This window comes from Phoxinus phoxinus (genome assembly GCF_949152265.1).
Source record: "Phoxinus phoxinus genome assembly, chromosome: 3".
NCBI classification, from domain to species: Eukaryota; Metazoa; Chordata; class Actinopteri; order Cypriniformes; family Leuciscidae; genus Phoxinus; species Phoxinus phoxinus.
In genome coordinates, this window is record NC_136878.1 from 11,127,353 (window position 1) to 11,153,492 (window position 26,140).

Sequence of the window (26,140 nt, forward strand, 5' to 3'; positions counted from 1 at the left end):
ATACACAAGCATATTACACACACACACACACACAGACACGCTCAGTATGTAGACTGGCCTGCTTCCCCTTGGGGCCGAGGGACCAGATGTAGTTCACTCACAATACTACTAAAAATACAGCTCTGACTAACAGAAGAGATTAATTAAAATGAACATGGTTCACAGACTACCCCTCCCTTTCTCTTTGTCTTTCTCTTCCTGTCATTCTCATGTGTGGGGGTGTCCCCTCATGTTAAACTCTCTTTCTTTGCATTCTGTCCTTCTCGGCGTCTCTACTGGGATTTCAGAGTCAAATTCAATCAAGGTTAACGTTAGTCTGCATTCAACTCTTGGATCTCCTTTCAGAAAAGCCAAGACTCAAACAAGGATGGAGTCTCTCACCTGGGATGTGAGAGAATACGTCAGGACTCGCAGGTAGGGATTTGAAGCTCACTGAATTTGCGGCTGTGTGTGACAGACCAAAGCAGGTTCCACAGACTGAGCAGATTTTCACAGTAAAAGATTCTTCAGACTGCGAGAATTCTTTTAACCCCTGATACACAGCTTTATAAAAATACTTCAGGCGGAGGAAGTTCAGATTCAACTCTTGGTAAACACAAGACCTGAGAGAGTGATGTTGTGCCCTCTCAGCTGTGATGGTTTCCACAGACAGAGAAAGGTCAAAAGGTGCCAGAACACGTAAGCTGAGAGACTTTGGTCTCCCTGAAGATGGGTAAAAGTATATGTCCAGGTAAATGAGCAGATTATAATGTTTGGATCACTGAACACTGTGGGTTTGATGTCTGATCAGGTCCACTGTGCTACTAATGCTTTTCTGCATCTGAACTTGGAAATACACATGTCAGCTGAGGACTGTCTTCACTATTGTTCCTGTATCAAAGAGAATGTAGCCTTCAATGCCACACAGATCCAAACAAATACTTAACTTCAAATGACTGCTTTTAGACAAAGCCTTTATGAACAAGGTGATAACAACAATCCTGATCTGAGGAAACCATCGACTAAAGCGTGCCCTGATTTTAGCTGTGAAGGAAAAGTTCAATCAAAAATAGGGGTGTAACAACACATCGTTATATATATATATCATGATATAAAATGCGATAATATGTATCGATGTAAACTATATGATTTGCAATATAGAGTTAGTTTTATCCAAGACACAGCTTACTGTATTAATAAGTTATAATTCAACCAAAAATGTAAATTCTGTCAACATGTACTCACCCTCATGTCGTTTCAAACCTGTACGTTTATATTTAACTTCTAAACACAAATTAAGATATTTTTTATGAAACCTAAAATATTTATGCCCCTCCGATTAAATTCAAATCTAATTATTCTGATGAGACACAATGTCTTTGTTTAATTAAAAGATTTACAACGACGCGCATACTATAATAAACACAAACATTTAAAGGATAATTCCGGTATTTAACACCGTGGGCCCTATCTTGCACCCAGCGCAATTGACTTTGTACACCGACGCATGTATCATTCCTATTTTGCACCCGCGCACAGCGGACTTTTCCCTCCACAGACGCACGTCGGTAAATTAGGGAATGAACTTGCGCTCGCGGGGGCGGTTCAGCGCAAAGAGGAGGCGTGTTCCGGCGCAAAACTTCCCTGGTGCTATTTTCCAGTTTTAGAAAGCAATTGCGCCATTGACCAGGAAAAAAACAGTCTAAAGACAGTGGCGCGTTGCGCGTTAGTGATGTGGTATTTTAAGGGCGCGTGCTTGGCCATAATGTTAACGCGCATCCACTTTGATTCTCTAATATAAACAGATGCAGCAGTTTTCATTTTTGCAAATCATACATTATTACAAGGAAAAATATTAACACACGAGGGAAATCATTGTTGTGTCCGTGAAGATGTGAAAAAGATCTATCTAGATAGGCTAAAAAAAAAAAAAAAATCTAGATTAGGCTACACATTTACTACCCAAATTATACGCCTGTTTAACCGAAGCTAATTTGGGTGGGTTTCTCCCATCATCCCCAATGTCACTTCTCTGTGTTTTACAGCCCTGACGAGAACGTCGGTTTTCTCGGCTGTGAATCGCTCCTGGCGTGCGCCTGGCAAATCCGCCGTTATAATAGCAATCCGCCATGGAACAAGCGCGCCGGCTCTTAAAGGGAATGTGAGAGGACACTCTGATTGGTTTATTTCACGTTACGCCCAAACCACACCTATGAATAATGAAGCTACTTCAGACCAACCCCTTTTAGATTTGCGTCAGGCGCAAGAGTCATTTATCCCGCCGGGAAAATAGCAACAGCGCCGGGATCCGCCCACAAAGTTACGTGCGCTTTGCACTTTGACACTTGCGTTTCAGATCGTTAAAATAGGGCCCCTTGAGTCTATATTGTAGTTTGTTTTGGATGAACAAGAGTGGTGGACAACATTTTTTTGACAGTGGTTCCTCTCTCGAGTTTTTGACTATAAAAGAATTGGCCATGGACCCATTTAACATTGGAGTCAATGTGCATGTCCGAAAATGTCATTAAAACAGCCAATAATGTTCGTTTACAAAACTGTTAAACTCACCGAGTGGTTAGTGGTGTTCGTTGATGATTATAAACAATATATCGTCGCAATATATGATTCCAATCCGTTTATTTTGCTATAGTGGAACTATTTTTTCAGAACCGTGTAACTTCCGCTCAATATTTGAATCTGAAGCGTTAGCACACTCCCGACCACTTGATGGCGATAACCGATGTTTATGTCTCGCGGGACACTCACGGTCACAGTCGAGTTCAACTTCATATTGCACTGGTCAGTGGTCACGTCTTTCAATATCGTTAGAATTTGTGCGGTCAAAAACTGCGGTAAAGAGCTCTGCTCGCTAGCCTTATGAGAAACGGAAGCGAGCAAAAAGACTACATCGACCAAATGTAAACAGCCCCCTTTCCGTTTCCATTAGCGCATTTATATATTAACGAGAACTCAGTCCTTCAACAGAATTCAATGGGATTTTACAAAATGACGAATAAAACACGACAGAAACTGTATTTCGCAACACTTTTTGTTTCTGTAACATCAACTAACATCACTAATCACTCGGTGAGTTGCACAGTTTTGAAAACTAATGTTAAAGGTTGTTTTAATGACATTTTCGGACATGCACATTGACTCCAATGTTAAATGGGTCCATGGCCAATTCTTTTATAGTCAAAAACTCGAGAGAGGAACCATTGTCAAAAAAATGTTGTCCACCACTCTTGTTCATCCAAATCAAACTACAATATAGACTCAAGGTGTTAAATACCGGAATTATCCTTTAAATGCTTGTATGAATTGAGTAAAAGCAGAATTAAAATTTTTGGATGAACTAACCATTTACAGTTTGGGAATAGTAATTTTGACACGCTTGCGATTAGAACTGTGATTGATTGCATTGATCATCTTAAGAGAATGCGCTGGAACGGCACTCCTCAAAGTCAAAGCGCGAACATCATTTAAATCACCAAATCACATTTTGTTTTAGTAGTATGATTATTCAAAGTTTTTTAGATGGATTATTCTTATATGTATAGTGCATTAGCGGGAGAGGCGGGACATAGCGAGCACCGGGAAAGTGGCGTGTCTGTGTAAGACATCCAATGGATGGCTGCATTAAAAGCATAATGCAAGAGAAAGTACTGCATGAGAAACACATTACTACATTGAATTACTATATATAATGTTGAATATAATGTAAATATAAATAATAATTTAATGGGGGAATATTTGTGGGTCCTGATAATAATAAAATAAAAATAATACTTTAATAATAATAATAAGTAATAATAATAAAAAAACGCTCTTCTTTATTTTGGCTTAAAATATCACTTTTATTATTAATATATTCAGTATCGCAATTGACCGTTCGCAAAACCCCGCCCTCGAACGGTTCTCGTCCAATCCAAGCTCAGCAACTGTAACTAAGGAGAAGGACCTCCGTCAAACATTCAGATTTCAGCAAGATAGTGCAATGATGCGCCTATGGCAGTGAGGTCTGCACGGGCTTAAAACTTGCTGTATTTTATGATTGCTTGCAACTATTATTAAAAAAATAGGCTACATGTACAAACACGTTTCACTGCGGCACTGCGGCCCCTCATCAGTCAGCAAACAAGAGAGAAACAAGAGGAAAAGCACGGACTTACTAATTACGAAACTTTGATGTGGTTGAACAGGTACACAGTCACAAATTCCTCTGGAACTCAAACATTAAACTTCAAAACAAAGTTCGCGCAGTTGCACAACTATTCACACAAATATATCCTTCTCAGTAGTTTGAGTTATGAATGAAGAGAACCGCATCGAGAGTTTATGTTTCAGCGCGTCCTCTGACTGCAGTGTTGTGACTAAAATAGCGCGCGCGGGAGCACATGCGCAAAACAGTTTTGTAAAATGATATATGATCAAATAAAAATGATTAATATATAATTTTACAAAACTGTTTTGTGCATGTGCTCCCGTGCGCTATTCTGTCTATATATCTGTCGTGCACTGGAGGATATGTCTGCTGCATTACTCCAAAACCAATCACTTAATGTATGGATCTCAACCCAGCCATGGCTATGGTTCTCAATTGTTTGACGGGCGTAGTAACAATAACTAAGGGGCGTGGCTTTTGCGAACGGTCAATTAGTATCGTTACACCCCTATCATTTACTCACCATCGCGTCCCTTTAAACCCATATGACTTACATTCTTCTGAAGAAGACAAAAATACAAATTTAGAAAAACAGATCAAGTTTAGCAGAATCAAAAGTGTAGGTTCAATGAAATCTTATAAAATGTAAAAGACTTTATCACATGGCTTGATACAAAATTTAAAACCGCTCTCGTACACATTTCAGATTTTTATGTTGTTTTCAACCCACCTGCACTACACATGAAAATGGGACTACCGGTAGTTTGAAATAACACTAGACTGTGCTGAGATATTTAAAGGGATAGTTCTGTCATTGTTTACTCACCGACCATCATGTCGCTCGAAACCTGTTTGACTTTCTTTCTTCTGTGGAGTATAAAAGATAATATTTTGAGAAATGTTTCAGTGGGCTTTTTTTTTTTTTTGTCTATATTATGGATTTGAATGGCAACCAAAACTGTTTGGCTATCAAAAATATCTTCCTTTGTGTTTTGCAGAATAAATATAGTCAAACCGGTTTGGAGCGGTGGTAGTAAATGCATAAAAAGACACATGTGCTGAAAATGAATAAATATGAAATTTGAATATGAAAATGCAAAAGAATTTAAGTCATCAGGGCCCTCACTTGTTAAGCTCCAAAATCTCAACACATTTGCTTACTCAGAGCCTAAACTGCACTACCCACAATTCTCTGATGCGTTTTGAATTTGACTGCTGCTCCAAATATGAGGCACCGCATTACGCAAGAACAAAAATATAAAGAGGAGAAAACATGAAAAGAATTCTATAGACAGACAGACAGGCACATTAGCTCTGTGCTTCCTCATCACAGCATGGCTAGCTTTGGGAGAAGGAGATTGAATTTGGGATAGACTGTTTTCTTTTTATGGGGAAGCGCTTGGCTCTCTCTCTCTCTCTCTGTCGCCTCCAAAGCCATTATGCTGATATTCATGCTATTTATTCCCCTGCCTGGTAACAGCTCTCAGAGGAGCCATGTTGGTCTTCGTAAAAATGAAGTGCTTTTGTCTGTTTATTGACTGTTTTAATAAAAACTCACATTTAAACTGTACTGTACTACTGACATGTAATCTTAGCCCACCGATTCTCTCTCTGAATCATAGCATTATCTCTCTCTCTCTCTCTCTCTCTCTCTCTCTCACACACACACACACAACACTTAGCCTGTCTGGCCCGGTTATACCCTTTGGCAAATGTACGAAAAAGAACGCACATACACACACACACACACACACGATCAGACCAATCTTATCTAATCCAAATGGAGTGGTGAGAATTTCTAACCTCTGATAATGAATGTAATTTCATTTTTATCCCAGTGACCTTCCCTAAGCTGTGCCTGAGTGCGGTAGATGTACAGTATGTGTCTGTCACTTTTCACATGAACACAAACACACACACACACACACACAGGATGCCACAGATTTTGTTTGCACTGACCAATCAGCACTAGTGATAAACAGAGATATGGGTGTTTTTTAAATGGCCGATACCAATATCTAGGAGAGCAGAATGGACGATGTCTGAAACAAGTTATATCAAAATAAATGGTACACAAATATGCTGAATTTAAAATGGTCCCTTGATTTATAATTATTTTACTGTAAATTCACTATCAAATACCTGAAAACAAAACATTTGCAGTGTGCTGTGAAAGGACTTCCTCTCACAGTCTACTGGTTCTGTAATGTGAATGTGTGTGTAGGCAGATGAGGGAGGAAATAAGGAGAGACTAAGTCCCTTAGCCCTGCCGAGTTCCAGACAATGCAGTTTTTGGTAAAAACATGAATACATTGCATATGCATATCTTGGAATTTAAGCAACTGGGTTTGGCTAAATAACCTAGAAGGAAACTCTCTCAAAACATGAACCATGTGTTTATTGCAGGTGCTTGCCAAGGCAGGAATCACTATTACTACTACATATATTCGTGTTTTTTTGTCCAAAACACTAATGCGAAGTAATGAACTGCAGATTTCTGAGAAGTGTGCTATTCTAAGGAATAAAACCTATGATTTTTGCCTGGAAGATGATGAAACGGGTGGGGAAAAAAATCCCCCTGACTTGCGTTGAAGGAGGGACCAGAATATCAGAGACTTGCAAGTGGGCTCTCTTGAGTTGTGCCAGTAAGCAACCACCTAGCAATGCTCTGCCAACCACACAGAACACCCTAGCCTCATGCCGGTAATTTCTAAACAGGAAGACGATACTAACAAAAAGTCAGAAAAAATGCAGTAGTTACTACAGACAGCCTACAGTTTGATAGCTAGCTATGCCTTCATCACGAGCATCTTACCTTTTTGCGAAAATGTATAAAACAACTCGGGTTTCCTTATTTAAATCTCCTAACAACGATGCTATCAAGAAGAGGAAGAAGATGAAATAATTTTGTGAAGAGCCACCTTTGATAGAGAGCTGAAGATTACCACCCACACCTGCCTCTGCAGTGAACATTTTACACCAGATTGTTTTACAAACTTTCATCCAAGACATGGGATTCACTGATAATCCGCTGCTACTGGTGAACGGGGCCGAACCGACTATCTACCGTCCCGCCGACATGGTGCCATCATCGGCAGTACGTGCCCACCAATGAGCAGCAAATTGAGCAGTGTAACTTTTTATATGTTTGTTTAACTGTATTTTATGTTGATAATGAACAGGCTGCGATGTCAAGTTAGCAATGCTAGAACTGTGTGTGTGTGTGTGTGTGTGTGTGTGTGTGTGTGTGTGTGTGTGTGTGTGTGTGTGTGTGTGTGTGTGTGTGTGTGTGTGTGTGTGTGTGTGTGTGTGTGTGCACGATGTTGGAAAAAACTGACATTGCGATATATTTTTTTTCTGTGACATACGTACATATATATTGCGATATGAAAATTTCACCAGATGATTTGAATAGCTCTATTTGGATATCAATCATTTTTCTAGGATGGTTCGGGTGATTTTGTAGGAGAGTGCATCTGCATAGAAAATAATAAACAAATTACAAGCATAGATAAAAACAATAGAACAAAGATAATCAAATAAGCAGTGCTTTGTTTTTCAGATAAATCTAACTGTATCCAGGTACAGACCTTGAATAATCAAATGTAAAATAACTGCACAGTATAAATTAAATATAATTAATATAATTCATGAATACACTTTATCTTTGTTAAAGCTACAAAAGTCATTTTCAATTTCTCTTTTGTTGTTTTGTTGTAACATTGTTGACAAACAGCTGCGGGTATATTAGGCTGCTGTCACTTTAAGACAAATACACAGATCCAATATGATAATACACATCTATGTTCTTTGTTTACAACACATAACCGACTGTGTTTATGAGGATACTCGCCCCGAGACAAGCATTTGACTTAATGTTGCATGCACATGTCCAATCCAAGCTCAAAAAGAAGAGAAAGAGAACATAATTTGGCGTTCACGTGTTGTTTGCCGTCTCTGTGACAGTGCGCGAGATCCAGTATTCTTACGCTTGATGTTTAAACTGACAGGACTTTAAAACACATGCAAATGATCAACTTTCACTCTATGATGATGGTTAAACTTTGCAGTTAATCAGTGAATCACATGCATTCCGAACTGGGGGCAGTTGGCCCATATGGATATCAACTACGATCCCTATACTTGGCATCTCACATCCTGCGATGTTACTATCGCGAATGCGCACGTCGTGGTATCGATGCTAAAACTATATATTGTGCAGCCCTAGACGGACACAACTTAAAATACTCCATAATTTATGGTCATACAAATAAGAGTAATAAAGGGTTAACTTTTATAAATAAAGAAAAGAAACAGGATGCAGCTTTCTGACATCTGTTTCGTTACCGTGAACTTGTTTGTGGAGCGTGTCACAAAAATTAACCGAAACTCACATAATACTACTTTCCGCACAGTTTGTGTGAATCCTCGTGTTCTGTTGTTTATACTGCTATTTTCACATGCAAACCTAAACACCTGGAAAACTAATTTTTGTATTTTTAATGGGTCATAGACTCTTATACATACAAAATGATGTGTAATTCTAATTTAACAATCTTGTCGGTTAGCGGTTAATGAACGGTGAACGAGCGTTGGTTGTCGGTCAGGAAAAAAACGAAATGAACATCCCTAATAAGCACCACATCTTTATATGTTGGAAGGCATGCGCTAACCACAGCTCTGACCTTTTGACATTTTTAATGACGTCAACGTATAAAAACAAGACAATGAATGATTAAATTGGATAAGGTTTGGGTTGAAAGAAAGGTGAGGAGGCTAAGGAAGACACCGATGCCATCCATCCTTTCATTCTTTCTCTTTCACCCTGTAAACAGAGAAGCTTGCCTGGCCACATTAGCACTCTCTCCAGTTTCAGATTAGCATAAAGGCAAATTACTCACAAACACTTTTCAGCAGAATTCAGAGGTCAGGTATACAGAAAATCTACACAGGAAATTGGACGGATGAATAGTGCATGGAGAGATGATGAGAGTCCTCTAACTTGTCTTAAGTTACCTCTCTCACTCTCTTAATGTTCAGTGCGTTGTGTTCTACTGTGATTATATGGTTGGGAGTTTGGGGACACAAAGCTATTTTAGACAATTACACACTCACTGAATGTTAAAAGTGGTACAAGCGCTCTCCTTTTCCCTCAGAAACACACACACAAAACCTCACTTTCATACACATGAACTTAATTCCACTTTTAAGATCTCCAATGCTCTATGTCATCCAATATGTTTGCATGTGTGTGTGAATAGAAGAAATCTTGCAGTTAACAAAATATATACACTCCAGAAAATCCTTCTACACACAGCCTCTAGCCTTCCCACACATGAAAAAACACAAACACAAACCCATCCTGTAGGATACAAACTAATAGGAGAACCTGAGTGTGTATGTATGGATGTAGTTCTTTCAGAACAGTTTGGAAAGAAACTTGGATTAGTTTAAACCTGCAAAGCACAAGAAGCAAGAATAATTTTTTCCATGATGAGAGAATGTGAAATAGAAAAACCAAAGAGGGTGATTCTCTTCGTGTTCAGGCTTCAGAGAAGAGAGTGGCAGCTCAAAACTAAAAGATTTTCACTCTGATCTATAGAGACGTGAATGAGTCCCGAACAATGATTTTCTCTCTTTCTCAATTTCCCTCCCTCTTGAGAGAAACCCATACAGAATTATCTTGTCTGCTTGTAGGGATACTTACAGGTTAAGCTCTGGGCTAAACTACACTCTACCGCACAGTTCTGGACATCCTTTTTGCCCTAACAAGAGAGAACAGGTTTAACAAAAGGAAAGTTTAGAGACAGAGATAAGACAGTGAGCAAAATTGAGAGGGAGTGCATGTATAAGAGCTGTATGACAGTAAAAAGACAGGTAGAGAGGGAGAAGGAGGGATAAAAAAAGGGAGGCAGCCAGGTGAAAAAATAGAAGTAGGCAGAAGAGTAAAGGCACACAGAGCATTTGACTGCAAGTGGAACTCTGTGGTAATAAAACCAACTCTCCTTCCCTGCTTTCTCTCACTCTCTCTCTCTCACTCTCTCTCTCTTTGTACCATCCTTAATTACCTCTCTCAGGAATGGCAAACGAGTAAACAGCACTTAAACAGCCAGCTGGGAGAGATAGAGAAAGATATGGAGAGCGGAAAGAACTCGGAGCAGTATAACAACGCGTGGATTGAGGAGGTGATTGGTGATATTACAAGAGACGCAAGTGAAAAACAACAAAACCTCATTTTTTTATAGGGGCCAGACAGATTTAGAAATACAAAAAAATACATATATATTGTTAAAGTACATTATCATATATGCTTTGCTTGTTACATATACAAGCAACATTTCAGCCTTAAATAAGTCGCATCAGTCAAAAAATTAGTCATGAAGAGAAAAAAAACATATAAGTCACACTGGACTGTATGTCGCATTTATTTCGAAATTTATTTCACAAAATCCAAGACCAAGAACAGACATTTAATCTGGAAAGGCAAGTTATTCAACTAACTTACACAATAGCACACAGAACAACAGGCTGAATAGGTGTCCGGATGTTAACGTAACACATTAACAGTCATTCAGCTACACAATAGCATAAAGAACATACGAGTCCTCTGGCCATCTTGCTTTCAGCCCGCGATTAGCTTAAATCTTTTTTTTCTTCATTACAGTTAACCGCCTTTCAGACAGGACGCGAAATGCGCGGCGCTGACCGCTGGGTTCAGCGTTGCCCTTCAGATACAACACGACAGAGCGCAGCGGCAAAAGTTTAACTATTTTGAACTTTGACCGCTGTGCTTGCGCTTTGGTCGACGCAGCAACAAAACATCCTAACCCATTAATTTCAATGGCTTGCGCCGCGCGAGGATGTTTTGCGTGAGGACGCATTCCGCGTCCAGTCTGAAAGGCGCTTTAGAGTAACCTCTGCTTTTCGCCAGTCCCTCACAAGTTTCTCACTCACTCCAAACTTTCTTTCTGCTGCTCGATTACCATTTTCGGCTGCATATTTTACTACCTGCAGTTTGTAATCTGCAGAATAGGATTTTCCTTTTGCCATTTTGTTTGTGTTCAGTCTTTCTCAGTTGTGTTTAAGTTAATGTTTCAGTTAACAGTTTTCAGTTGTATTCAGTAAATTTTTTCAGGGGTAGGCTACAGGGGCAGCATAGAGCGCCCTCTCGCGGCTGTAGACGGTAATGTTTTCGCTTGGTTCATGTCAGTCAGTATGAATTAATTTTGATATATAAGTCGCACCTGACTATAAGTCCAGGACCAGCCAAACAAAGAAAAAAAGTGCGACTTATAGTCCGGAAAATAGTTAGCTAGATTATGTTCATTACCTGTCTAGCTATATATAGCCTATATAATATACATCTATGCTGAAATATAATAAAATAAAGGTTTGCTTTTTTAAAAACATCTATCACTTGTTATGTGCAGTGAGTTGGCACATGTGATTTAAATTTCGCACATCAGAACTTCCGTTAAGGGAACAAAGTGAGCATCGATGCTCCCGGCTTTTCACGGTGCATTGTGGGACTTTTTAGGGAGCAAACGTTTCAGTATCCTGAATGGATTCTGTGAATGAGAAATCCCTTAAAATGGCCCACTCCCTGATCAGTCCCTTGACTACTGAACTAGGGAGCGGATTGAGGCTGTGTCACATGATCCTTAAGAAATAATTTGAATATGCTGATTTGGTAAAGCCCCAGCATTCCCCCTCTCCCCTATCACAAATGTTTTTAATATTTAAAAAAATATATATAAATCAAATAATTTAAAATAGATAAAATGTAATAATTTTAAATAGGAACTAAAAAAAACACGAAACTAAAAACAGTTAGTTAAAGGGGCTATGTGTAGTTTTTCTTCTAAAATGAATCCTTTTTTTATTGCCTGTGTGTGAAGGGGTTGTACACTCACATTAAAATTATCCACTTGGCGGGTTTTGCTATTACCTCTGGAAGCAAGTATGCCTATTATTTCTATGTGAAGGCTCCGGGTCGGATTTACCACGAAATCCAGTGACGTGACTGATACCTGCATGCGCACTCCGGAGCCTCTCGCCTCGTCTACTGACTTTGCACTCAACAGCGACGACAGTGACACTGCAACTTATGACATGGAGTCTGCTAACACTAAGAAACGACCTGCTCCCAACACAACACAGACTCCAACACAAAGCTCGTCAGGCCAAACGTGAATCGGATCAACTTCGGACGAAAACACGGATCAACATCGGCAGGGCTTTTGAATCATGGAGAAACGCTTTGTTTTGGGTATAAAATTCAGTACAGTAATGTTACTTACTATGGTCTTACTGTTATACTGAAATTGTTCAGTGTAGTTCACTAACCGTTTTCGTCATCTTACCATAAATTACCTATGTAACACCACATTACAAAGGCTAAATGCAGTCAATGTAAGGTTATCATGGTACGAGCAAGCTGATAAAAATTGCTTATTATTGTAACGTTGCAGTGGCGAGTTTACCTGAGTTTCCAGCATGCTGTGTGATGCTTTCTCCGGTGTGTTGTGTCTCAGTCTGGCCGGTACCCAGAGTGCTCGCTCATGAGTTCGAGCACTCGCTTGTAAACGTATTGGTTGCAATCTGAAACATCACCGCTAGAGGCCGCTGAAAACTACATATAGCCCTTTTAATAAAAGTAATCTGGAGTGAAAAAAATAAACATTATTAAGAGCCTACAGTAAGATTGTTCTGAAAATTTGTGGAACACATTATAAACCCTATCAGATGGCCTCATGAATAAACGCTTAAGCATGCAATCAGTCCTCTTACAGATGCAACTGGTTCAAACCAAGGCCAACTAAAACAAAACTCGTTTTATATGATGATGATGAAATTATACAGCACTAATGAAACAACCATCAACAATCAACAATTTCACAAGGTGTATATTAAATGCTGCTTTGTACTTTTAAACAATGGCAGTCTATTTACTTGGCTACGTAACAATAACTGGCTTTGTACAATCACTCCTAACACGTTAGCATAGCCACTCAAAGCATCGGTACTTTAAAGAGGTACCAACAGCAGAATTCTGATTGAAAGCAAATATCACAGGTCTCTTTTACTGCACTTACATAAAGTTCCCCAAAGATTACACACCTCTCTGCCTCCAAAAGCAGAAGCTGGAGAAGAGAGAGCAGAGGAGAGAGGGAAAGGTAAGTGCTGTAGGTTTGTCTTATCAGGGGAAAGCAGGCGGGGATATCTCTGAGGCCTCGGGGTGAAAGGAAAAACGCTGCTGCCATTTCACCCACAGAAAGTGAGAGAGAGAGGGAGTGAGAAAGGAAAAGAGGGGGGCAAAGAGACAGATGGGTTGTGGCACACACAAGCAGCACCCGCTGTACCCTCTCCAATGCCCCTCTGCCATAATGAATAACATTATGGCTGCATGAAATGTCACCGGTCCCACCCCACACCCCACCTCTCAAGACGAATGGAGCCTCAAAATGTCAGATGTGCATCAATATCATTGTGAGCGTGTGTGTCCATGTGACGCATGGACGTAGGTGTTAGCCGAGGTGCATTATTATGTACACACACAGACACACGGATGTAACTATCTCAGGGATCGGTACAGTCAGAAATGCTAAAAGTTTATCACAAATGTCCATGGATGGCACAAATTATGCTTTACAATCTTCATGATATTTACGATCATCAAGCGCTGCATGAAACACGGCCAAGCTTAATGTCAGTGTTCACAACATCAAAAGGTCATTTTGGGGAAGAGTGTGTTGTGCTACAAAACTTGTTTGTTTCACACTAGGCATATTTATAATGCACTAGTTACATTGTTTTGTTTTATTTTTGCAACACATTGGCTCAACAAAAAGCATGGTCCACTGCTCTGGGACCAGTGTGACATAGTTTTGTGTCAGCTGATAAGTGTTCAGTCATTTGGCCACTGAAAAGTATACATTAAAGTTGCAAACACAGATCTTTTTTTTTTTCATTGTACATCCAAGAGTAACAGATTATCAAAAAATTAAAACTGCATTGCAGGGACTTGGTTCTATGCATTGGATTTTAAAATGTGTGTGTTGTGCTCAAATGATTGTGAAGGTTTAAGTGGACTAGATGATTGGAGAAATCCAACATACGTTACCAGAGTCAAGTTATGAGACAGAGTTGTGAGATTTTCATTAAACATTATGAAGTAAAAAAAAAAAAAAAAAAAGAATTAAACGTATACATGGATAAATCATTCACAAAAAGATCTATAACATGCATCTACTAAACACATAGACATTTTTATTTCATGCCGATTAAGTACAGACAACTTGATTTAGTGAAAAATGTATATGCCTATAAGCAAATGTAAAAATAAAAAATAAAAAAGGCAATAAAACTAATATTTCATAAATAACTCGCATACATTTCTTTGTGGATGGGCTAGTAAAAATGTCGACAGGGCAAAAAAATTAATCTTAAATGCTGACCCTGTCGACTACTAACAGCTACAATCTATACGGTTGTGTATTTTCATAGATAAAAGCTGACAATTCATCTGTAGCTTGTTAGACTAATTAGCTGAATAATTTTTTTAAATGAAAACTATTTATTAGATCAAAAAATACTTCCTCTGGCCACCAACAGAGAGAACCGGAAATTGCTTACGAGACAGCGCAAAAGATTCAGAATGTAGTCTTGCACCATGCGGAATGTAATTTGTTTCTTTCTATTTTAAGTAGTTCACCGAGGTAGCTTTTATGTTGTGAACAAAAGCATTATTTATCTATTACTGCATCGCAGGCGCACAGAGAGCAGTAAGGTCACGTCAAGCAGACAGACCATCTGACACAACTTATGCCAGGCAAAGTGATGGAGTGATCTGGTGCCAAGATGAGCTATACACATATACACTCACAGAGCTGTGAGCGCTCCACCAAACTCTGAGCAAAGTCATTTAGGTCTCATCTGTGTGTGTGTGTGTGTGTGTGTGTGTGTGTGTGTGTGTGTGTGTGTGTGTGTGTGTGTGTGTGTGTGTGTGTGTGTGTGTGTGTGTGTGTGTGTGTGTGTCATGGTGCCAAAACTCAGCAGGACAGGCAACATGTTGAGAAGTAATCACCCACTGAGGCCTGCGGTTAACGAGAGCCTCGATCCATCACACACACAAACACACACACACACACACACCTCAGCCCCAGTAGAGGTCGGTGCCTTACGGACAACTATAGAGAACTCAAGCTTCATAAATGCATAAAGTCCCATTCCTGCAACATATTTCCGAGTTCTGGCTTCTAGAGTCTTAAAATGCTTTGCAGACCACTACACAACTGCTCTCTAGAGGAATGTGAGAATACTGGCACATCCAGTGGTCTTCACAACATCGCAATGACTTCACGGTGTTAGCTTTGTTCCTGCTGCTTGGGGGGCATTGTATTTTGTTTTAATATTTTCACCTATCCTATTAAACAGAGTTGTTTTTCTCTCTGCAATGGAGCTGCCCTGAAAGGCTTATCCACTGATCTCTCTACGGTAAAATAATTTGAGAAACATTTCATTTCCTTGAAAATGGAGCAGCTTCTTTATTGCCCTCGGAGCTTATATTTGATTACAGATTACAGATTTCATCCATCCTCCCTCGTTTCTGTCATCTCATTACTCCTTTTTCTCATTCACATCTCTTAAATAGATCATCCTTTATTTTATTTCCTCTCTCCCTATAACAGCTCATTATCCCCCCTTCGTCTTTTCTTTAGATACTCTGCTTCACTCGACACTGTCATCTCTATCTGAGGTCATCGGTACGACAGAGTTCAGGTAAACACTGACAGAATCATACTTCCTCCCAATTTGCATAATGAGGCCTATTTGACTCTAATTATCCTAACAAGTAGCATCACCCCTAAGCCTCTCATCACCCTCTTAATGAGCGTTAATTATTCCATCTACACAAACAAGAGCCACCTCTAACACCTCTAGTATCCTCTTTTTCCCCCTCCTTTGCTCTCCCTTTCTCACATCATCAAAGGAAAGAGAACCCAGTCCAATCGATAGAGAAAATTCCCATAGTGAGAAAGAAAAAGAGAATGATAGCCAACTAGTAACACAAAAGTGCAACTCTAATTTCCAGAGCCAATACCATATGGCTACAATACATCCTAAAGAGAGCGCGAGAATATGTGGAATCTAGCTGATGATAATGCCAATAATTTCTCAGGCGTTCTGGGGGCATGTACGTGTTAAATGAACTGCCGGCCGAGTCTCGTTAATGACTGAAAAATACCTTCCAGCAGCCAGCAAACAGACAGCAAGATATGGGGATATTTTTCTACAAAGCAACAAAATAGAGATATGCATATATTCTTGAGTCACAAATATCTATTTATTCATTCCTTCTTTTTATCAATCTATCAAGTCATTGCTTTTGCTCCCCTTCCCTAATGCAAAAATCTCCTTCTCAAAGTCACAGAATGAGTGAATGAATTAATAAAAGTAAAGCAGGTTTGTGTGTGTGTGTTCTCACCACTATACGCAAATTCCAAAAGTCCCATGGTACAGTCATGCTTCAATGATCTAATGATTTTTTTTTCCCTCCTCTTCATTCTTCCTTTCTGAATCCGACTGAAATCAATTTGCTGAGATGAAAGTTTTCAATTTTATTACGTTTGCAAAATGGGAACTTGCTAACTGGTCTTTCTGCAGTTGTAATGGAAAATTATTTTGGTCTAGGCAAACTTCTTTCTCTCTGCCTCTGAGGGTTAGAAGTGACAGAATCGCATTTAAGTATTTCGTATGAGAACACAACAGAGGAATTCTGAGGAAACATTTACCTTTAGACTCCTGAATAACAACGCTCCTTTGTTCGGGGTTATAGAGCCATCTTGGAAGCGGGGCTATCAAAACTGATGAAATTTCATGCAGTCACTTCTAGGAAATTGAAAGGAGAAAAATAAAGGAGGAAATGACAGAAATAGGGAGGGGGAGGAAAATAAATCTTTCCTTTGGGAGTTTTATTGTCTTCCTCTGGGTCATTATCTCAATTAAAAACATAGGAGATAATGATCACAGTCATTACTTTCACTCATCTGCCCCCCTCCTGTCCACTATCCCTCTTTTCTCTCTGGATGCCAATCTGTAGGGAAATATCTTCTTGATTACCCCTCTTTGGATATAGATTATTAAAAGCACACACTCACTGCTCTCACACTTCTAGCTGTGAATCTCACTGTTTTGAATTTAATATGAAGAATTTAAGAAACAAAGCAAAAATGCACAATTTATTGCATTGCTAGAAAGTTTGTCAGGAAGAAAACCAACCAAAAGGGTTTGTGTCTGTGCGCATAAGCATGCCTGAATGCCTGCATGGCTGTGTGTGTTTGTATGAGTGAGTAGAAAGAGAGAGAGAGAAAGAGATTTAGGCTTCACAGTGTCCCTAGAGCAAATCATCTCCCTGGTGTCAGCCAACCCTCAAACATATGGGCCCCTTGCTCGGCCTGGCTCACAGGCACGGCCAGTGTGTGTCTACGCATGTACATGTGTGTGTGTGTGTGTGTATGTGAGAGTGCAACTGTTTGACAGCCTGATAGTCTGACAGTTTTAATCACACCTCTGGTTTTGTTACAACTGTTCAGACCTGCGGTTCAGCCCCGAAACACAGATATCTGCCCAAAGACGCCGTAGGGAGGAGATGCTGAAGATGAGAGATGTTTCACAGTCAGTTTTCGCACAGCTAGGAAAATGAGCTCTAAGCCTTACTTGGAAGACAGTCCTTCTGTAAACATCCATCTCCTTTTGTCAATTAAGCTCCTAAAACTCCCTGAAGCAACAAAAACCTTTCATCCCCTAGATTTATCGATGGCGTTGTTGAGAACAGGTGCGTTTTCAGGCATTCAATTGAAGACAAATTGCAAATTTGGTGTAACTCGCTTACAGATCTGTCTCCTCAGTCATCAAACACTGGCTCAGCTCCCGCCATCACACAGACACATGCACATTATAAGTGGTTTTCCGCTTCTTGCTTCCAATTCTCATATTCTGCGCAATTCAAACTGTCCATCCCCTACTATATGTCAGCAATTCTGTAGTCTAAAACAAAAAACATAAATAAATAAATCAAACAACAACTTGGTTTTCTACAAACACAAATCTGCAAATATTACTGTGGATCTTGCACAATTCACCGGATACAATTCCATGCATTCAAACCACATGCTGTCTCAACTTGCCAGTGATGTACTCTTTGCATGCAGTCCATTACACACAGCAGTGTGAGGCCACGTTTGCTGCGGAGGCTGAGAAAAAAACCCAGTAATGATGATGATGACAGTTTCAGTGCTTGATCAGCAAGTGCTGTCTTCAGAGTCAACATCTCTAATCCCATCCAAGCCCTCACACACTTGGACAAACTTGTCATCCCTCACTTTGGAAAATGTTCAACACATACTGTCTAATTTTGCAATCCCCCACACTTTCTGTCCGTCTCTATCTCGCCCCCACAGCCTAATTGTTTGTTTGTATGACATGTCCAGTTTCAGACTTGCTGGGATAGTATAAGTAAAAATAGATGTGAAGGCCACTGTGGGTCCTCAGCTGGAGAGGATTAATAAAAACAGCATGCTGCCGGGACACAACACAAGTCTGCTCATTTCATCACTGTCTCTTGCTTCTGTGGAGAGTGAAAATAGGGTGGCTCACCTTTAGCATAGCAAATATCTTTGTATTTATTCGATAGCCATTCAAATATAACAGTAATGCCCCCATAAACTATTTAAAAACGCATCTTGAAATTAATGAAACGAAATGCATCTTGTTTACTGTAACCAAACCAGCTCATTTAACAAGCTATTATAAATTATTGACAAAGAGAAAATACTCCTGTGAGAAGAAATTAAACTTACTTTAATTTGCAATACGTTTTCTGATGTTAAAGTTTAAGTTATACGCACAATCCTCTTATGTAAAAAATAAAATGATAATAATATAAACATTGCACGTCAGTATGCTCGTGTCACTGTCATAAAATTGTTGTTTCCACGCGATATTTCGTAAAACTCTGTGCAGGACGCTTCAATCATACTATTTCTACATCTCTGTCTTGCTAGCTAACAACATGCATGCATAATTCATAATAGGACTGCAAAACAACAAGGTGAGAAACCAACATTTCTATTATTTATACGCTTGGCACAACAAAACCACACCGCTGCTGTCGCTGCGCGCCACAGTCTCTCCAAGCAACCAAACGCACGAACCACTAACCACAGAAGTGTGTGTGTGTATACATCTATAAATATTTAAAGTGTAAATTAAGATGTTAAAATGGGTCAAGTGGAATAGGAAGCAGTCTGCGCCAACTTTTTTGCATTCGGGATAAAGACATGAAGGCGCACTGACATTGCTCTTAACAACAGTTGTTTGAATACATGAAGGATTCTTGTAATTCTTGTAATTATGCTCGTTATATTTATTCTGCATGATTTGCCATCTCGCAACAAGTTTTGGATGTGCGTAAATGTTTCTTTACCTCCGTGGAGAGACGAGGCGAGGAGCGCGTGCAGGAACGCCATCCGTACAGCGATCATCTTTGGCTTTCTGAGTTGCAGTATATTGTCCAAAAATGACATTATGAATTGTCTAGTTTGAGAAGTTGTTGAATTAATAGCATAATCCTGTGGAAAGTCATGTGATAATGTAACTGGTTCGGCAGCAGATTCGCGTTGTTGCGGTCCACAAAAAAATCCGTGTCCTTTAACTATCACCAAAAATTCGTTAGAAGCGAGAATCAAACCCTTCACTAAAGTAGTAAAGCGTTATTATAAGCCCAGGAAAGTCACTGTCATTGTTCATCTCGTGTTATTATTCCTTCAATACATGAAGTTTAAAACACAAGTATAAAGGTCCGGACCGGTGGCGTTATGAAGTCACGCGCCGTAGAAGTTGGTGGTGTTCTCCGCGTGAGAACGGTAGACGCGCGTCCTATGAATCCGTCTCTTGGCGCACGGGAGCGCAAAACCACCGGCGGTCGCCAATGACTCTCTCGGAAATGTTCCCATCTCTCCTGTGACGCTGCTTTTGCGTTAACATGCCTGCTTTTTATCTTCGCTTTGCCTAAATGAACTTACTCGCGCAGTTCTCCTGAGACAGAAAGGCCAACAGTCAAGCTGGTACTCCAGTGCTAAGAGCGGGAAGCGCGTGAGGAAGAGGCGAAAATTAGTGACATCTTAGCTAGCCAATAGGGTTTTCCGACAGAACAGGTGCACTAAAAAGGCAACCAATCGCAAGCAAGGAAACCCCTCATCCCTGTAACCAAAGAGGCAGATAGATGAGCAAAAACATATTTATTTTTACAAAACGCAAATTTTACGCACTGTTCAACTGTTTATTAAAAAAAGAGAAATTATATATATATAATTTTTACAGCCTTCCAAGCCAGGATAGTTTGGATTTAGATGTTAAAATTGATTTATGGCTGTACACATATGACTTAAGTTCATATTAACATGCTGACAGGCTTACATTTTTACCTGCTGAAACAAAAAACAAAAAATGGTTTGCTGATCTTAGCGGTTTAGTTTAAGATGGTCTCTCAGCCTGCTCTCGCCAGCATCAAATGCTCAAAATCTCTCAAAACCAGTCTACAAAACAAAGTAAAACAGAGGTTGGTTTGAGTGGTTTACTTTTACTATGCTATACATTTTCTCAGTATAGGCGTTGGAAATCAAACCTATGACCTTGGCTACACGCATGCAAAAATAAAGTACTTCGGGATATATTGGAAGTATGAGAAAATGTATATTTAGTGGGAACCTCAGCATGAGTAAGTGTGTCTCTGTGATCAAATAGAGGAGCAATGGGGACCCCTAGTGAACGTTGACTGAATACCTTTTCTCTGTGTGTGGTCTAAGTAGCACAAGCAATGCACGATTTGAAATGTCTAACACACCTTCCTGTTTTCCTCTTTTAATCCATGCATTTGATGTCTTGATTTGTGAATCTACAGACAAGAAATTAACATATAACAAAACATTAGTTGAAATAATGTCTTGGTGGAAATCAAAGGTGAGCTTTTTTCATATCCACCAAGACAATTGCAATATTATAAATTGTCTTTTGAACCTCTTTTTGATTAAAAGCTATTTAAAACAAAGGCTGTTAAGTCATTAACTACCCTTTTGATGATTACAGGAGCTGTATTTGCAACCATGCTTTTTATTTTTTTCTCTGGGAGGCAGAATATTTCCAGCTATTGAGTGCGTGAATGATGAATGCAGCAAGTGAATCCGATGCATTCTGTTTCTTCCCGAAACTAATCGCCAGGCCCAGCTTTTGAGATCGATGTTTTTTGGCCCAGATTTTTGGATGGACTGCATTGTGCATTTAGAACAAATACGATTGGCTCTCTTGTATCTCTCTGTCTCACTTTCTTGCATTCTTACCCTCTATCATACAGTATGCACACACACACACATACACAGACATGATTAACCATCAGAGACTCAAGTATTGATATTCACCATATTTATCTATTTAAACATTGTCTATAGGAAGCCATTAATTATTTTTAAAAAAAAGCATTTTGTTTAGGCACGACAGCAGTATAATTTGAAGAAATGTTGCAAAACTGCATGGGCATTTATGGATGCAACATTTCCCCACAATTTTTTAAAAATATAGAAAGTAAAATCTCTTCACAACACAATTATGCACACAAATGTATTTGAAAAATAACATATTACAGTAAAGATATAGTTGTGAATTTTTTTTGGGGGAAAAAAATTATCTAAAATGTATGTGCGTCTTTTCTCGTCACTAGCAAGCTGTGGCAGTTACATTTCCATAACCAAAATTAGGGGGCGCTTGCTCTGTGTCAATGATGCTAAAAATCCCAATTTCTTCATACTCCATACCACAAAGAAATGTTTTAACCAGTTTTGGGACACCATTTATCATCTTGGGAGACTGCGTAATGATGAAGTTAACAAAAAAAAGTGCTTTTATAAAGAGCTGTTTGTGATGACTACAACGATTTCCTAAAATAATGATGGCAAGATGTGGCCGTCGCTTGAGGAAGTTCACCTGGCCTTAGAGAGGACAGCAATCAGCAGAAACTGCAATGATCCTCATTAGAATAAACACACGCAAACACTATTGTCACAGATACACACACACACCCTTGACACACCAAACATGAGCCCTGGTGCAGAAAGGCAGCCTCGTGCTTGTTGAACTGTAGCGCATACATTAGAATCTCATTAACAGTGGGTGAATTGCAGGGCTCAGAGGGCATGCTAGCAGGCACATCGCTGGGGCGGACAGACCAGCAACACTGTGTTACACACCACAAGGCTCTCATGAAATACCGTTCATTAGTTAGTGAAACAAGCCATCGTAAACTCAAACGACACCAGCATCCCAATTACACAGCCTATATTCCAATTAAGAAAGAAAGGCACACACAATTAAATAATTAACTGATGCAAATGAACGCCATCATGTAGACCATCAAACAGACTGTTTGCAGTGCAGCGCGCGTCACTTTTGGCTCTCCTGTGTCACATAACGGAGGAATAAAAATGAATATTACAAAATACACCCAATGAGATTGTGATATGTAAATTAGCCATGGTTCATCAAGCAAGTAATCATTGTTAAAACATCTCTGCCTTTGAAATAGGCGGAATGCAATCGGTCTTTGAAACGAATGCTTTTCTTTCTCTTTAAATTGCACAGAAATTAATGTTTTCCTGACTGAGGGCCTCCAGCCCTTTCAGGATCTCTTACAACCAGATCAATTACGCTCTTGAAAAGCTGTTGTTTAAATGCGCGTCTCCTCAGGAGATGCAATTTACCACTGAGCATAAATCAATGCCGACGAGAAGGGCTAATTCAAAGCCCTCATTTGATGTCAATTTGGCCCTGACCGTGGTCCGTTTATAATGACTGAATGTGTTGGGAGTATATTACCCGGAACGGAGCCGCAAAGCGTGTGCAGTCATAACTTCCTGGTCTTTTAGACATCGAGAGCACATTTCCATATTGCGCCTGTCCGGCATCGTTTGTTTACTAGCCTCTTTGGATGAAATACGGGTGTCACGAGTCATCAATCTGCACACAACCGGAGGTGCGAACATTTCTTTGAACTGGATCTCTTATTGAAAGAAACTGAGTAGCCTACTCCAGCATCTCACGAGGGAACACGCATCTAAAAAGTATCTGGAAAATGCAGCCAAATCCTTTCGCTGCCCATATTCAGCACCAATCTGTTACCATTGCCTCTGAGATCAATAATGATAAAACAGAAAGTGAAGATAAGACACAGGACATGACCATTTAACTGGCACGTATGTATTATCTGTAATTCAAAGAGGATTTTTCAAGCAAACTTTTGAAAGCATTCAGAAATTTTAAGAGTCCTTGTCTGGCCCTGATGTATTGAATCTTATTTGATGGATAAATCACAGGCTAGAGGATTAATGTAGAGTGCAGAGACAAAATATCAAAGGTTAAAGTGAAGGATGTAAGATTAAGAGGATGCCCCAACATTGCGAAATGTAAAGTGAGGAAATATTGCTCCTAAAAATGGCCCCAGCTTCCATCACGCTGTAACGTGGGCTATTTATGGGAGGCCAAATGAGAACACCTAGTCTGGCAGTTTACCATTTTTTGCAGCCAACAGAGAGGCCACTGAAACAAAGAAAAGAATTGCATGGCCTAGTGATTCCAAATACAGAACATCATCATAATGCATTACTGTAAAGGCCCATTCACATCAAGAACGATCACTATAATGATAAAGATAACGATAAAGAAAAATCATTATGAATATAACAGAATAACAGTGCCCACACCACAATTATAACAATAATGGCACAGAGAAAGGATATCATTGGAATCACTTTAAAAACAATGAAAGCCAATCAGAATCCATCCTGCTTTAAAGAGCTCACGCATTTAAAGCAGCAGACGTTAAAGCTGTGTGTGATTAGAATAAACATATCATACGACGGTGTAGTAGACGCTAATTTAGTTCCCTATCATTCTGTCATGTTGTACATTATTAGTCAGTGAATGACGAATTGTGATCTTCCCTGGGGACCTGCAGTGGCATATCAATTGCCTCGAGTTGCTAGCAATACAACTTGCTCTGTGCCAGTTTCTGCTGTCGCTGCAGGGCAAGAATGCTCTCACGACAGCGTACCTCCAGGAAAGAATGGAGACTCCACCCTCAGACAGTCCAGCTGATTTGGGAACGCTTCGGTGTCACTCAGGTTGACCTGTTTGCGTCCTCGGAGACAACCCACTGTTCTATTCCCTGACCGAGGGGACCCTCGGCACAAATGCACTGAAACACAGTTGGCCCTGGGGCCTAAGCAAGTATGCATTTCCCCAAGTGAGCCTGCTCGCACATACACTGTGCAAGGTCAGGGAAGACGAGGAGCAGGTCTTGATGGTTGCGACTTACTGGCTCACCCGGACCTGGTTCCCAGAACTCATGCTTCTCACGACAGCCCCTCCCTGGCGGAATCCCATGACGAAGGACCGGTTTCATCAGGGACAGGGCACCATCTGGAGGACCTAAGTGAACACCAGCAGTAGTTGACACTTTCACTTACACTTTGAAGTGGAACCTCTTTGTTGATTGGTGTTTTTCCTGCAAGAAAGAACCTCGTAGATACCCTATCAACGTAGTGCTTTCTTTCCTGCAAGAAGGGTTGGAGCGAAGGCTGTCTCCCTCCACCCTGAAAGTGTATGTTGCATACACTTATTGCCGCACACCACAATGCAGTAGACGGTAAGTCTCTGGGGAAACACAACTTGATCATCAAGTTCCTCATCCTCATCCTCTCTTATGTCAGCGCTCCTGACTGAGCTCACATCTATTAAGTGGGTGCCTGAAATTTGGGCCGGCTAACTCTCACATCATTCGGCGACCCCGGCCTGGATATGTGCCCAAAGTTCCCACCACTCCTTTTAGGGACCAAGTGGTGAACTTCCAAGCGCTGCCCCCAGAGGAGGCAGAACCAGGCCATTCGGTGCTGTGTCCTGTTCACGCCTAGCGTTTGTACGTGGACCGCACGCAGAGATTTAGAAGCACAACAGCTCTTTATTTGCTATAGCAGAAGGGAAAGGCTGTTTCCAAACAGAGGTTGGCTCACAAGATAGTGGACGACATTGTCTTTGCGTACCATTCTCAAGACGAGCCATGCCCCATGGGAGTGAGAGCTCACTCAACACGGAGTGTTGCTTCCTCCTGGGCGTTGGTGCACGGCGCCTCTCTGGCAGACATATGCAGAGCTGTGGGCTGGGCGACACCTAACACATTTGCGTGATTCGACAATCTCCGAATGGAGCCGGTATCTTCCCATGTACAAACAGGTAATATGCGGAAAAGATGCATCTCTCTTGCTGCGCCATTCCCCTCTGAGGGCAGGATATGAGCGCTTCTTCTGCTCCTCAGGTAAGTTTTCCCAGCTGGTGAACCCTGGTAGAGTTCCTCCAGCATCCTCGGCAGTCAGATGCCAGGTGGAGACATCTGACGCCAGTTATGGTACTTGTGTGTTGGTCAGTTGGTCGGTTGGTCAGCCCCTGTACTAGACTAGATGCCCATATGTTGTGATTCCCCTCTTTAGGTGATCCCATATGTGTATTCGTGTTAGTGCTGCATTTGATACTATTGACCACAACATTCTTTTAAATAGACCTCGAAAATGATGTTGGCATTAGTGGAATTGCATTAGCATGGTTTAAATAATACTTATCTGACCGTTATCAGTTTGTAGTAGTATATGAAGAGATGTCTTATCGATCACAAGTTCAGTATGGCGTACCACAAGGCTCAGCAGTAGGACCGTTGCTGTTCACTCTGTACATAGTACCTTTGGGAGATATCGTTAGGAAGCATGGCATTAGTTTTCACTGTTATGCTGATTATACTCGGCTGTATATTTCTTTACGCCCTGACGAAACTTACCAATTCACAAAATTAAAGGAAAGCATAACTGACCAGTAATTTCCTACAACTTCATTCTGAAA

General features: G+C 40.3%; 1 protein-coding gene across 4 annotated transcripts in view; it reads right to left on the reverse strand.

The window, feature by feature from the left end:
• The window catches only part of LOC306995958 (transmembrane protein 132C), a 220,140-nt gene that overhangs the window by 187,105 nt on the left and 6,895 nt on the right, over positions 1-26,140 (reverse strand). Inside the window, exon 1 of one of the 4 annotated variants that reach the window (XM_079607992.1) lies at positions 19,632-20,293. The exons of the other annotated variants lie outside the window; for them this stretch is intronic. Within the exon in view, the coding sequence (XP_079464118.1) occupies positions 19,632-19,731 (100 nt within the window). The 5' untranslated portion in view covers positions 19,732-20,293. Of the gene's footprint in view, positions 1-19,631; positions 20,294-26,140 lie in introns of those variants that run through there. 4 annotated transcript variants of the gene reach the window in all.